At 38.8% G+C, this 15,065-nt stretch overlaps 1 protein-coding gene across 3 annotated transcripts in view; it reads right to left on the bottom strand.

The window, feature by feature from the left end:
• Window positions 1–15,065, bottom strand: part of NEGR1 (neuronal growth regulator 1) — a 739,102-nt gene that overhangs the window by 459,970 nt on the left and 264,067 nt on the right. For all 3 annotated transcript variants that reach the window (XM_054037808.1, XM_054037810.1, XM_054037807.1), the window contains exon 2: window positions 862–1,094. In XM_054037808.1, coding sequence (XP_053893783.1) covers window positions 862–1,094 — 233 coding nt within the window. The remainder of the gene's footprint in view (window positions 1–861; window positions 1,095–15,065) is intronic.

The following is a 15,065-nucleotide window of genomic DNA, read 5'->3' as shown; positions in this document are numbered from 1 at the left end:
GCATCAATATGGTGATAATCTGTCCATAAGAATGAGTTGTGTTTGAACATCTCCAGCCTATACTGCATAAGTCTCTATCTAACACAATAGCTTCCTGATCCACCTTACTTTCTAAATGCACAGGTACTGAGAGAAAAGCAGGATTGTTCAGTTAGCATTAAAACTAGTACATCTTGTACAAAAGGTTGTGCACAATAATTAAGGAATGTAACATTAAAAAAAAACAAAAAACAAAAAAACTTATCACAATTCTTTTACATGGTTGAAAAGGTCACAGAATCCCCCCGCAATATATGAGGTCCATGCAATATGTCATGAGGCAATATGAGTGGCTGGCTAAAACATGCTCTGATGCCCATCATCTTGGTCACATACATTTTCATGATCATGGCTTGAATTTAAAAGGGGAACTGAATAGAAGTAGGTAGTTCACTATCTACCTATACAAGGTAATAGAGCTGAGGATTTTGCCTGAGCTGTGCTGAAAAATTCATAGATTATAAAGCCAGAAGGGACCACTGTGATCATCCAGTCTGATCACCTGTATAATACAGGCGATCAGACTTCCCTGAATTAACTCCTGTTATATCTAGAGAATATATCTTATAGAAAAAAAATCCAATCTTGATTTTACAAGTTAGTGTAATCATTATGGTGTCCAAAATCCACGGGAGAGGCGATGGAACATAAATATAATAAAATTAGACCCGACATTCTAGAGGATGCATTCTGATCACAGGGTTACTGTGCATTAAGCAGAGAACATATTTTTTTTTAAATTAATAAAGGACTATTTTACTTTAAATGCAGATTTTTTCAATACATTCCTAATAATGCTGTGCAACTGGTTAAAACACGTACCTTGTACAGTTAAGTGCACCTGCATTGTTCTCGGAGTGTGTTGGGTCTGCACAGAACAAGTGTATGGACCGTCATCTGTCACATCTACATCCTGTATCTGTAGGCTGTATTCCCTTTTATTTGCTGTTGCAATTGAAACTCGAGGATCTACTGACCATTTATCACCTCCTGCAAAAATAATACTTGACCGGTTCAGCCAGGCACCTTTTGAAGCTCCATCTTCCAAATAACACCTGTGAATGACCAAAGGGATAAAAAGATTAATAATCAGAATAAAAATATAAAAAGCTTTGTACGTTTGTTAGTTATTTGTTTTCACACTAAGATTCAATATTTCATACAACTACAACTTATTAGACATGGACCTAAAAAGTTGCAAGTCATTTAGAAATTCAGAAATCAAGTTTACTTTGGCTCCAAATACAGGGGAATCTTCCTTATAGCTTGCAATGAAAAGGTTTACACATAGAGAACTTCATTATCATCTACTCCCTCTCTAAGTCTGTGTTTTCGAATTGTAGCTGATCTGTGGCTACTGAGGACTTGAATAATCTCTGAATTAAACCCCATGACCACTTCTGTTGACAACAGGCCTAGAACTCAGTTCCTTCTGCTCCAAAAATCACAGTCCCCTATCACTTGGCTCAAGGGGAATCTCCCTTAACCATCAGATTATTAAGAAATTTTAGCAATTCAAATTCCATCCAGTAGTGATTGGGATAGAGGTAGTGATCGGGATAGAGGTACATGCTATCTAGTATGAAAATTACTCTTCTTTTTCTTCCAAAATGAGTTTCTCCTCATTTTGTAAAATATTTGTACATTTCTTTTCCCTTATAAATAATAATATAATATATGGAGATATACCTATCACATAGAACTGGAAGGGACCCTGAAAGGTCATTAAGTTCAGCTCCCTGCCTTCACTAGCAGGACCAAGTACTGATTTTTGCCCCAGATCCCTAAGTGGCCCTCTCAAGGATTGAACTCATAACCCTGGGTTTAAGCAGACCAATGCTCAAACCACTGAGCTATACCTCTCCTCTTAATGATTTTTAGTGCCATTTCACAAGACTGAAAATTACGTTAAATATATAACTACTATTTCTTTTTATGCTCACCTTATTTATCATTTCTAAGTTTTATGTTGTACAATATTCTCCATTTATGTTAGCATAGCTCCTATTAGATTGCCATGACTAGACAACAAGCAAATATAAAGCATATTTCAACTACATCAAAATAAATGGAAGTGGATCAGCGGTATGTTAATGATTCAAACTAGTATAATAGGTTTATAGTTCACTACTGTAGTTTTGTACAATTATTGTTTATTAAAGAAGCAATTACAAAAAAAATAATGTGCAATAGGGTATACTAAGCGATTTAATTGGAGCTCTGCAAGTAACTCCCTGCACATTAAGACATAGATATATCCCCAATGAATGTGACAAACTCCTGTCTTTCTAAACTTCATTTTGAAAATTAAAGATTAATTCTTTTAAATGAGTACAAAGCACAGCTACAGAATGAAAATATACATTGGAAGAGTTTGATAGCATCTTTACACATTACACTGGGATTTGAACACAGTACTTGAGATTGCTACAAAATTGCAAGCTGAATGCAAGGGGGTGGGTTACTGCTAACTGTATGAAACTAATCAGTCGAAAAATATTCTGAAGATATATTTCAGAATCTAATTTGCAGTCAGTTTTACCATCTGCAGAATCAAAACTAGTAGAAGCCAAAATTCAGTGTTAACTGAAAGTCTTTTCTGTATCGATTCATAAAAATATATAGCCCTCTATGAAGATAACTAAGCCACTGCACTGAATTACTATTGTTAATATATGGCATTACATATTAGAAAAACATTTGTGACTTTTCTCGAATATGGTTTTTCATCTAAAGTAAATTGCTCACTCTTGCACACTGAGCTAAGAGAAATGATTGCACCACACCTTGGGGGTACTTGACTGGCTGGCCGAATGAAGGAAACGGTGCTTTATGGCTGGGGTGGGAGGGGGTGAAAACTGTCGAAAAAGGGTCAGTGTGGTCAGTGACTCATCCCCTGGGAATGCAGGGTTTAAAAGGGACAGCCCTGCACCTCAAGCCTCCCTTTTACATGGGGCGGGGGAGCACGGTTGGGGACTCCTATGATTGGTATGGCAGGCAGCCAACCCCCCATTCTAATAGCCCACCTTACCCCTCCTATGGGGGGGTGGGGATGGTAAGATTAACTGTGAACTTCTCTGAGCAGTGTTGGGCTCTGTGTTGTGAATACCATTGCTAGAATTACTACCCAGAAAAGTAGTTCTGTGCTTAGGAAAAAAATCAGTCTACTGCTGTCTCATGATTCTTAGAAGTAATTTCCATCTGGAAATTGGCAGAGCCAGTCTTGAGGGGGATTCATGAAGCCCAAGGCCATGGCTTGCCTGCCACTGTCCCTGATAATGGGATGCAATGAGTGTAAAAGTTAATGCCAAATTTCATTTAAAAAAATAGCCCTTTTTGTTGCTTAGAAAGCCTTAAAATGTAATTTGATAATTTATTACTATGATAATTCACATATTATCTACAGCCCCAAAGGCTGTTTGTGGCCTGAGAACCCGATTTTTGGACAGCCCAGTTTGCAGCTGAGGGGGAGTCAGGGCCTCCTGAGCTGCCACTGATTGTGTTATAGCTGACACAAGTCCCCTCTCATCTGCCAACCAGCTGAGAAACCAAGATAGCAACTGGTTGTCCTGGGGCGAGCAACTCAATAGTTCATTGTGCACCACACCAAGCAGGAGTTTGGAAGCAAATTGCTCCTGTGTTCTAATCCTTCACATACAGACTCCTGATGCCTAAGACTTTGTTGCCACCTGAAAATGAGGGAAACCGTTCTCTCTTACCCACCTCACACAGAGGCATTTTGACTGATCATTAACTGATGTTTGTACAATGCTATATAAGTTCTAAATATTAGACACTGATTGATAGGGAAGGGAATCTTGCCGAGACAATGGAACACAGACAGGAACAAGAGAGAGAAAAACCTTAATTTAGAAAAGGACTTAAGCACATGCTTAAGACCATCCATATTCAAGAGAAAACGTAAGTAGGTGTTTAATTGCAAATATGTGCTTAAATGTAATTGATTTTATGGGGGCTTAAAATGTGCTCTTAATTGCTACCTTAAATAGGAATGATCTCCTGAACTGTATTCAGAAAGGGGAGATCTGTCAGAAGCAAAGAGAGAAAATATAATCCAGGAGAGAGCAATGGGATGGATGTTGGATTGGGTGAGGATGAAAGAGAATATGAGTGACAAAGGAGATGCGGCTTGTCAAAGAAAGAAGAAGAGAAAATGAGATTAAAAAAATACACAGAACTAAGACAAAAGGAAGAAAATGTTAGGAAGATGGATAGAGAACACCAGAAGAGGAAGGAAGGAAAAGGGAATAAGGAAATTGGAGAAGGGAATAGGTAAGAAAAGGCATAACGTTTAGATTAGTGAATGTTACTTATTTATGCTCCTTTTATTTTATTGTACTCCCCTGAAGATGTCTGGTTCTATATGTTTGGGACACCAGGACAGAGATTGAAAGCTCGTCTATGGAGAGAGGTTTCAGATTTTTCTTCCTTGTTCACACTAGTATGAGCTGACCTCAGTGGAAAGCTTTGGGCTCCTACAGGAAGAGTTTGGAGGTCTGGAGAGATTTGTAGGATATAAACAATCATCTTGAAGACCTTCCCTGAAATCCAAAAGATGATACTGTGTATAGTTGATTGGGGAGGGGCAAGGGCAAAAACCACACTTTGCAGGCACACTCCAAAATCCTTACACTGCTCTCTGGAAGTTGGAATTTTTTTCTCTAATACCACTCTACAGCAGTTTGATATGAGGTGTATATAAGTATTTATGAAGGTAACTTTTGGGTCCAGGTGAATATTTAGATTTTTCTCTCTCTCTAATTCTGCCCAGATACATGCGTATATATGTACACACACACACACAAGCAAAACTGCTTCCCCCTCCCCACAAAATAAAGTGTTTAGATTGCAAGAAAATAATCCACTTTTGCTCAAAAAATGTTGAATAATGAAAGTAGCAATTTTAAGGGTACCAATTAAAGATAAAAGTGGAATTTTCCTCAGATTCAAAGTTAAATCACATGAAAACGATGTTCAAAAGGATAAGTTAGCCAGTTACTTTCACAGCTGTCTCAGCACCCTAACGGGCAGTTCTGAAGCTGTCAAAAGCCTGCAAAGAAGCCAGATGCTGTGACATGTGTTCTGAAAGTTGCAAAGTTTCCTCACTGCTCCTCACTTAAACATAGCTCTTTCAACATCAAGGCTTCCATGCTGAGAAAAGGTGAGATAAATCAGTTCTTAAAAGGGATATTATAAACATTAGATTGTGTCTAGCTGTTTTATTTGGTCTGGTGATAGTTTCTCACTCTTTTTGAACAATGTGCCAAAGACCAAGTTGTTCTTGCTTGGCCAGTTCCCTTTACCATCCAAAGTGAACGTCACAAATAGATAGGAGGAATCTGCCAAAAAACAACTTTAAAGTTGATTAACGAAGAGAATATTGTACATTGACTATAATTTACTCACTACAACAAGGGAATCCATTTTCAAGGTTGAGCAAGCAAGATCTTAGACAGGTCTTTTCCTAATGTATAACCAAAAATCATACTTCCCCAGTTTAGGTTCAGTGACTCGCCTCGAAAAGAAGAACTTTTCTGGAACACAGAGACATGACTCAAAGAAAAATGACATTCCGGATCAGGTTCCTGTTCTGCGTGGACCTTTAGAAAGTGGACTTTTAGGCGTGATAAAATATGTGTAGAAAGAAAGATTATTTTGTCTGAAGCAATCTGCTCCAAAAGACAAAAAATAGTGCCATATTCTGTGTTGACACACAATCTGTGCAAATCCACTGAGGCAATAAGATTGAACTAAATGTAACCCAGGGCAGAATTTGGCCCAAAGATTTCATGTAGGATAGCCTTAAAATTAGTAAACACACAGCACTTTGCTGCATTTTCCCAATCCAGCAACAAAAAGGTGGCAAAAAAAGCAATGGAGAAAGTGCCTACAATATTTAGTGTGTACCCCTACAACCAGTCAAATTTATTTGCTGCAGATACATTGTCCTATGAATTCATATTTTTTCTGTTTATAAATTGCTCCTGATTTGTGAATTTATTAATTACTCGTATGTTTAAAAATACATTTTTTGCAGTAATGTGCTAATTCTTCTTCGCCATTTATCTCTTAAAACCACAATTGCTGCATACACTCATCTCTGTTCACTACCCCACTTTTTCAGTGAGCAAAAATATTTTAACTTTTAATTTTTTAGGCATTTCACAGTGTGTGATAATTCTGTGCAAATGAAATCAACTACCAAAGATTGTAAAGGCTTTTCCCTTTTTCTTTTGGTTTAAAGCCCATTAACATTATTTAAATAGTGATGAGGGTCAGACAGACAGCTTAGCTTGTATCCCACCTACTGCCACACAAGAAACTTAACATTAAATTTGGCCTTGAAACTCACTTCTTGGGTAGATAGGAACATCACTGAACTGGTACCTTCAGTGCCTGTGGGAAGTCTACAGACTGCACAACTCTCACACCACTATTGCAACCTCAAAGAGGTAATCTGCCCTCAGCCATAAAGGTGAGTGAAATATTCTCTCAGAACATGTGCATCTTGATCTCTGAGGGGGCAGGAAAAGCTTAGATGAAGGGGGAAAGTATCCCAGAATGAAAGTGAATGAATGCCACATGATATCGCTCTGAATAGGACCAAGTTCCTTGATTTCCACTCATAGTGATGAGAGCTCCCTTGGTACATGCCTTGTTTGAGGTCAGGTGGGGTTATAGATCCCCTACACTGAAGTGCCTGAGGCTGTTCTACTGTCAAAATAAAAGGACAGACACTGATGAGAGAACACTACTAAAATGTCTCTTTCTTTATAAGACAGTAGCAAAGCAGCTATTCAATAATAGGATACAAACACCACAACAAAAAATGATCAGGTTTAGAATATTGTTACAAACTTGAAACTCAGCCTAAGAAGCTGACAGGTTCCCTAAGATTTGCAACCATTTCAGGCAAATTTGGGCACAGTTTTGTGTGAACCTGAGAATATATTCAAGGGATCCTGATCTGAGTTATTGTTTTCATGCGGAATAATCCACAGCTTTCCACTGAGTTTCATTTTTGGGTTAGCTTGATCCCCAAACTCCGAACCTGATTCCAATTTAATTTATACCAGTTTTACATAATGTGAATCTATTAGTTGAGTTACTCCTGATTGACTCCACTGGAAGTAAGATCAGGCGCAAAGCCCCGGATTAGTGCATAAAATCTTGTGACTTAAAACTACTGACTTTAATATGGGTCTTTGTCACAGGGTCTGATACTTGAATCACCTACAACAAGGTGCAGGGGTTATGCACTACTCGTGGTAGTAAGCACAGTCATAAGAGCATTTGCGGTTTAAGCCTGTAGCCCCCTACATTCAATTTATTTGAAGCATTTATTGATCATTTATGAATGATAAGACAAAAGCCAAAATTGAATTAGGCACCATAAACACCAATAACAAATTATTTATTATAATTAATGGATACTGATTGATAATTAATGTATAATGGGCCCCATCTTTTTTTCTTCCTTAGCTTCTGCTTATCTTTAAACTTCATGCTAGTCACCATAGGATTTCACTTATGCAATTAATTTTAAAACAATCTCCAAGAAGCACCAATTATGTTTTATGAACAGAGAACAAACATATAGCAAAATTAATTGAACCAAGCATTACAATAATTAAATAAACGAGATATTAATCCTTATTTATCTTATGTCTCTTGAGAAAGTTTTGACTAAACCATAGTACAGTCAGGAGATTGTCTGTCTTAAAATGTGACTAGGAGAGTGCAATGGAAAAAGTAATTCCTTTTTTTTTTTTTTTGACTGAAGGTTGTAATCAAAACATTTTACACAACAAGATTTAAAACATCATTTCCAGTGTTAACTGACATAGCTGCATGGGGATATTTCAATATTTCTTCCAACAGTTATCAGAGAATGACTTGCTGCAATTTGCAAGTATTGGATATCATCCTGTCCAATTTCCTTAAAAATCTCTAACCACATCTTCCCTATTCCTACCTCTTTCCTAGCCTTCTATGCTGTTCTTTCTCCAGGAATAAATCGAGGTGTTTCTTGAACTCATCTTTTTGCTACAGTCACCTTCCCCACAATTAAAACATATATTTATTACTAATTATACAAAATAGTTCTGCTTGAATTTCTTAATTGGGATTTTTTTAAGTTATAGCCCTTAGTTCTGAATTTCCACATAATCAATCCAATTTTGGGACTTTTACCTCCCTTACTCTTGCATGACAATGCATCAGGATTCAGCTCAATGTTCTTTTTTTCCCCACGAAAATCACATGAAATATGCCCCACCCCATCTGACCTTAAAAACATTTTATAATTTATATTCAGAGAATACTTAGTCTCTTGTCCCCAAGCTTATACAGATAAAGCACAGCAAAAGGGCTCATTTACTTTTACATCCTGTGCAACCCATTGATTTGAACTGGGCTGCACAGACTACAAGAACAGATTTGCCCCAGAAACTTCCACATAATTAGTTAGCAGAGTAGACCCATCGAGCCTTTAAATGTATTAGAAATATATTTATCTGAAAAGATAGTAACCACATTTCTGTGAATTCCATCCAGCAACTATGTACCTGGATTTATCCTTCCATAGTATTGATTTCTACGAAACAGCCATTTTTTAGGTTATGGCTACACTTTGAGGTGGGTGTGATTCCCAGCAAAAGAGAGACATAGTCATGTTTGTTCTCATTCATAGATTCCAAGGCAAGAAGAGACCATAGTGATCATCTAGTCAGACCTCTGGTACAGCACAGGCCATAGAACTTCCAAAATAATTCGTAGAGCAAATCTTTTAGGAAAAAAAACATGCAATCTTTATGTAAAAAATGTCAGCAATGGAGACTCCACCACAACCCTTGGTAAATTGTTCCAGTGGCTAATATATGCATTGTTTCCAGTCTGAATTTGTCTAGCTTCAACGTCCAGCCATTGGATCATGTTATATCTGTGTCATTGAGCTAGCATGATAAAAATAGAATGTAGCTGCCTCAGCATAGTGATGGGAGAGGCTAGTGGCCCTGAGTACATATCTATCTAAGACCCCAGGCACATACTCAGGGTGGCTTGTCCCTCTCACTGCTTGTGCTGCTGCATCTACCTTTTTTTTTTTTTTTTTTTTTTTAAAATGTGCTAGCTCCATGAGAAACTGTCTGGCTCCTTAAGCTGGGAATTGCACCCCCAGCTTGAAATGTAGACATATGCTAAGTGTGGAATCCTGCAAGGTGTCCATGTGGAAAGGGATGGGAGGGTGGAAAAGGAGCAAGTGGGAATCCAGAGCTACTGAGTTAAAAACACAGAACATTTCCTATTTATATCTGGCTTTAATGAAACAATGTTATATGTTGTGAATTGCTTCTTTAACTGAATATGTTGTTAGAATGTGTGAGACAGAGCTGTGCAGAAAATGTTTATAAAATAAAATTATTGACTTTTCAATGAAAATTTTGATTCGTCAATGAAAAACTGAAATCCATTTTTTGGGTCATCTAAACCTCCCCCAAAATTGGTTTTGCAATTCTGTTGCTGTGCCTCATGCCCCCATTGTCTTTGGTGGGTTAGGCTCCCTGAATGCATCATGGGAGCTGTAATTCACCAAGACCTCACCTCTTGGTGAGATGCTGTGGTGCATCATAGGAGATGTAGTTCAGCCAGGGAGCGTGGACCATCAAGGGGAAGGAGGGCATGAAGCACCCAAACTACAACTCCCATAAGACACTACAGCATCATTTCAGAATCACTTTTTTATTTTTAGCCAAAACTATATTGATTTCTGGGTGTCAGTTTTCAAAAAAAAATTTTTTTTCTATGGAAAGCAGAAACCTTTTGCTAAATGTTTTATATGAAAATCCAATTTTCTATTAAAAATAGTTTTCATGGAATATTTTTGACTATCCCCCAGGATAGAATGGATGGAAATCAAATGATAAGTGAAGATGGAACATCAAAAGGTTCAGAGGTTAATTTTGGACAAGCATCCAAAAGTTCAGAACCTTATCGGAGTTATCCAGTCCTCAGGGGTCTGATAATTGGGCCAAAGATCTTGCAAGGATTCCAGTACTTCCTGCTTCTGTCAGTGATAGAAATATTATAAACACAGACTATTGATGTTTTCAGATTTTCACTCCTGTTCTAGCTAGAAACAGTGAGTTGAGATGAACACCACAAAGCATAGCAAAAACATAGCTAACTGAACTTGTCTGAACTATAAAGACGATTCACTTCCAGCTTTAAGTGAAAGTTCACTAGGTACTTTTTTTTGTTTTATCTAAACCAATTTGTCCATGCTTAATAATTATAGGCCCAAACCTGGCCCTGGTAATTCTGTGGCACAGAGCTGCACACCTCAGAGGCACCTAGGTATAGGGGGCAGAGGGCAAACATTCCCCCCCCCCCCCACTGCCAAGCAATTCTTATCCCCTCCAAGGCAAATATATCCATATATTTAGCATTCCCGCCACTCTCCCCTACTGTGTATGCAGTTTACAGTGTTTAATGCTGTTTCATGACTGCAGGGACCCCTATTGTAACTGGGAGCTCAAAAACCTATTGGGAGTTGCTTGGGGTAGCAAGCTTTTATATATGTGTGTGTGTGTGCGCGCACGCTCAATACTTCCCAGATACAGAGATCTTCTACCCTCTATATGCAGCAAGAGAGACTGACCTCTGTACCTATGTAAGTAATCATACTGCACAATCACCATTGTGCCTGACACCTGGAACTGTGCAGACCCAGGAACAACCCTCACTGCAGTGGAAAAGAGGCCTAGGATTTGGGTCTCAGTGTCTGGGGATCCTCCTGAATAAATGGCTCTCTATAAATGTCTGAAGCATTTCATATCACAGTGTAATCACACCCATATCAGAGGAAGCTGGAATGGGGTAGGGAGGCCTGAACATCATTGGAATTCACAACCTTCGATAGACAATTTTCTTCAAGAGGCAACACAGTTGATTTACAGTTAAGGGAATTTGTAGATGTCAAATTAGCCACCAGAGGGAGACTATATTGTTCAAAGAATGGAACTGAAATCTGCACAGCCAATTCCCAGGAAGCCAGATAAAACAGAAGCTTAAGATCTATGAACAGTATTTTTAAAATAGAGTTTAAGGTAGTAGATACAGAACTCTCTCTCTCTCTGGCATTTTCATTCACTTGATAGGGATGGTTTTGCACAATGCATTTGCCTTTTCTAACAATACGTACAGTTTACACTGTCCACAGATTAGGGAGGGATACACAGAAACACACATAAGGGAAGCCTTGTTTTTCTTTACTTTGCATTTGGACAATGCAGTTTGTGAGAAGTTCATTTTGGTTGGAAATGACTGGAACACTGTCTGAATAGTTTTAAAGAGTGTACGATACTATATCTTGGTTGGCATCTTCATCATACCATATGCTGTACCCTGAAAACCTAATTTCAATTTCTGTTGATTTTTCAGTTCATCCCAGTGCATCTGATTGACTTTTGACTTCCTCAGAAGTACTTTTTTTTTAAAAAGCCTTCCTGGATAAAAATAACCTAGCAGCACTCAACTGAAATATGATGGGTTTTTCTCACATGCAGTGCTACCTTTCCAGAGTAAAAAGGTTTACAAATATTGAATTGTCTGCCTTTCCCAGCAGGCAGAACCACATTGTACATTTTAAACTGTGCACTCCATTTTAGGAGCAACTCTAGATGACATATTGTTAAAGAAGGAAGGTGCTTATTATCCTATATTTTAGTCCCTTCCAGTATACAACAAATCTTGGTGAATTCTGTAGGGTGTGTTTTACTGCAGTAGGAAACAAACTAACCCTAGTAAGTTCACTTCAATATTAGAATTCAGGTTAGGAAATCCATAGTAAGACAGTCCATCATTCCCAGCATCTTCCTTTTCTTTACAACAAGCCATCTGGCCAATTTTACAACTCAGCATATAGTTCAGTTCCTCTTCCTATTCCAGTCATCTGCTCCGAGTGCCAAATCCTGACCCCCTCTTCTGGCTCAGCAATCTCTCACTATCCGCCTTATGCACAATCAGAAAGGGTCCAATCTCTATTCCACCCTCACCTTAATGGAGGTCAGAGAAGCTTTGCTTATATACCTAGGCATTGGCACCTTTTAAACATGCTCAGATGAGCTCTCTTCTCCTTTGGCTTTTTCTATGCAGAGATTCTACTTTCTAAGCCACTTAAATTCTACTCAATAATGCCATACATATTATAATAAAGCTCATCTTTTCATTTTCAAAAGTTCCAGTCCATCTCCCTTGAATGGCATATATGCTCTCCAAAGGCCTATATGCTACCCAATACTTTGTGGTATAGAAAGGAGCTAAACAGTGGATAATTGGCCAGAGGGAAGGCATTTATGTGGCATACTTCATCCCTCAGAGCATACAACTTACCCATGACACCAACGTGCCGTCACTAGTCTGTAGGGACAGCAGATAGTACAAGAAAGAATTTGGGGACCATGATACTATCCATGAGAGGGTCCTCTTAAAACGTTACATAAAAATGGCCATTCTGGATCAGACCAATGGTCCATCTAGTCTAGTATCTTGTCTTCTGACAGTGGCTGGTGCCAGATGCTTCAGAGGGACTGAACAGAACAAGGCAATTGTCAAGTGCTCCAACCCTTGTCATTCAGACCCATCAGTCAGAGGTTTAGGGATACCTATAGCATGACGAGCTGCATCCCTGGACATTGTGGCTAATAGCCATTGATGGACCTATTCTCCATCAACTAATCTAATTCTTATTTAACCCTGTTATACTTTTGGCCTTCACAAAATCCTTTGGCAATGAGTTCCATACGGTAACTGTGCATTGTGTGATGTACTTCTTCCTTGTGTTTGTTTTATACCTGTTGCCTATTAATTTCATTGAGCAGAACTGCACACCATATTCAAGATGTGGGTGTACAATGGATTTACACAGTGGCATTATAAAATATTATGCCTCAAAATGCAGCACCTATTGCTAATTCTCCAGGCAAAAGTAATATGACTTTTAAAAGGAAAGATGATCCAGTATTTTGGTTAATAGCTGGGACTTGAGAGACCTGGATTCAGACCCAGCTCTGTCATTGACTTCCTCTGTGACCCTAAGCAAACCACTTAGATTCTCTGTGCCTCAGTTCCCCATCTGTAAATGGGAGATAATAGTACTGACTTATTTCATCAAAGAGTTGTGAGGTTAAATACATTAAGATTGGGAGGCACTCAGAATATACCATAATGGAGATCATATAAATACTTTAGATAGTTTGCAGCTTTTACACACCAAGACGCACGTGCCAGCTGAGAAGACAGTTGACAGAACAACAGAACATGCTATAGGGACAGACCAAAGAAGCGTGGAAGTTCCACAATTGGCCTTGTCATTCCCAACAGCCTCAGCTTCCATGTATTTAGAAGGTTTAGCAACTTGTGAAACAACACTGGACCCAGGTTCTAGGGGAAGCATGTGGCAGATTTGCCCCTCACAAAAGCTGTGATCATTGCAGGTAAGTCCTCTCTTTTCACATCTTATTATGCACAAAGTGGGAGGAAGTGGGCAGGGCTGGCCCACAACATTTTCGCACCTGAGGAGGGGAGCTCAAATGACGCCCCCCGTGCCCCTTTGCTTGGGCCAAAACTTTGAAAGGTCTCAATACTGCCTTCTTCCTGTTCTACTCCTCTCATTGTACTGCTCTGCTACCTACCCCAATAAAGGAGAACTAACAACTTAAAATGCCTTGTTCAAAAATTTTAAGTAACACTTAACTTTCAAATGCCTGAACAGTAAATGTAACTTTTCTTGTCTGCATAGTAAACGCTGGCATTTTTATCTGTTTGAATAATCAAAGTGGTGCTTTCTGTGCCTTCTGGGTTGCAAAGATTTGAACTGCTTCCTGAAGGTCCACAGTCTGGGCCAGCTCATGCTCTATTGAGAGGGTTGCAAAGCCGACCAGCCTCTCCTGTGTCATTGTGGAGCATAGATGTGTTTTTATTAACTTCAGCTTGGAGAAGCTGCGTTCTCCACTGGCAACTGTTACAAGTGTTAGAAGTATGCGCAGAGTAACAAAAGCATTTGGAAAAAGGGTGGTCATCTTATTTGTGCACATATATTCCAGAACAGCCTTTGGAGTTGATCCTGCTGAAATGTATCTTGAAAGGGCTTTCAGTTCATCACCTAAATCACACGCATCAATATCGCGCATGTCATCATGTGTCAACACTGTCTCTAGTGTCCTGCATTGCTGGTGTAGGTCTTCTTCAGGTATAGTGAGGAATATCATACAACATCCCAAATATACTGCTGTGTTCCTTGAGCTGCATGAAATGTTCTTCAACTGACTATATTGCACAATCTAGCACCTGGTTAAAGAATTCAACTTTGAATTGTTGTTTGGGGTCTCTTATGGGATTATCCCGTGCCTTGTAATCAAAATATCTTCTTCTTTGGTGACTCTTGTATTCTTGAATGGGTAGGAAAATAGCTTCAGTGTGAAGTTCATATGACAACTTCAGTGTGAAGTTCCTCTGCCAAGTTCCTGCGCACTCTTCAGAATGTTTTGAAATCCCTCATCTGACTGGTAAGACTGTAGGTATGACTTTGCTTTGTCCAGTTGTTCCATTGCTCCAGATATATCAAGGTCAACACCTTGGAGTCTCTTGCTTACAACATTTATTTCAAACAGTATGTCATGCCACAATACTAAGCCACACAGAAATTTGAAGTTATGTATGTTTCTGGTGATTCCATTTCCCTCTGCCACTGTTCTCCTATGAACAGTTCCTGTCATAACATTATCCTCCATAATGGCAACTATGGCATCATCTATCTTCCCAATTTGGTGTTTGATAGGTTTTATCGCCCCCACTCGACTTTCCCATCGTGTGGCATTCAGTGGTTTCAGTGTCAGAGAGGATGTTCCCAGATGTTGCTTCAAAATTTACCATCGATGAGTTGATGCAGAGAAAAATACATAGATGCTTTGAATTACATAAAAAAATTCAGCAGCCTCACTAGAGGC

The sequence above is a fragment of the Malaclemys terrapin genome, chromosome 8, assembly GCF_027887155.1.
Source record: "Malaclemys terrapin pileata isolate rMalTer1 chromosome 8, rMalTer1.hap1, whole genome shotgun sequence".
Classification (NCBI taxonomy): Eukaryota; Metazoa; Chordata; order Testudines; family Emydidae; genus Malaclemys; species Malaclemys terrapin.
Note: the sequence above shows the minus strand (reverse complement) of the source record. Positions and strands in the feature narration are given on the sequence as shown.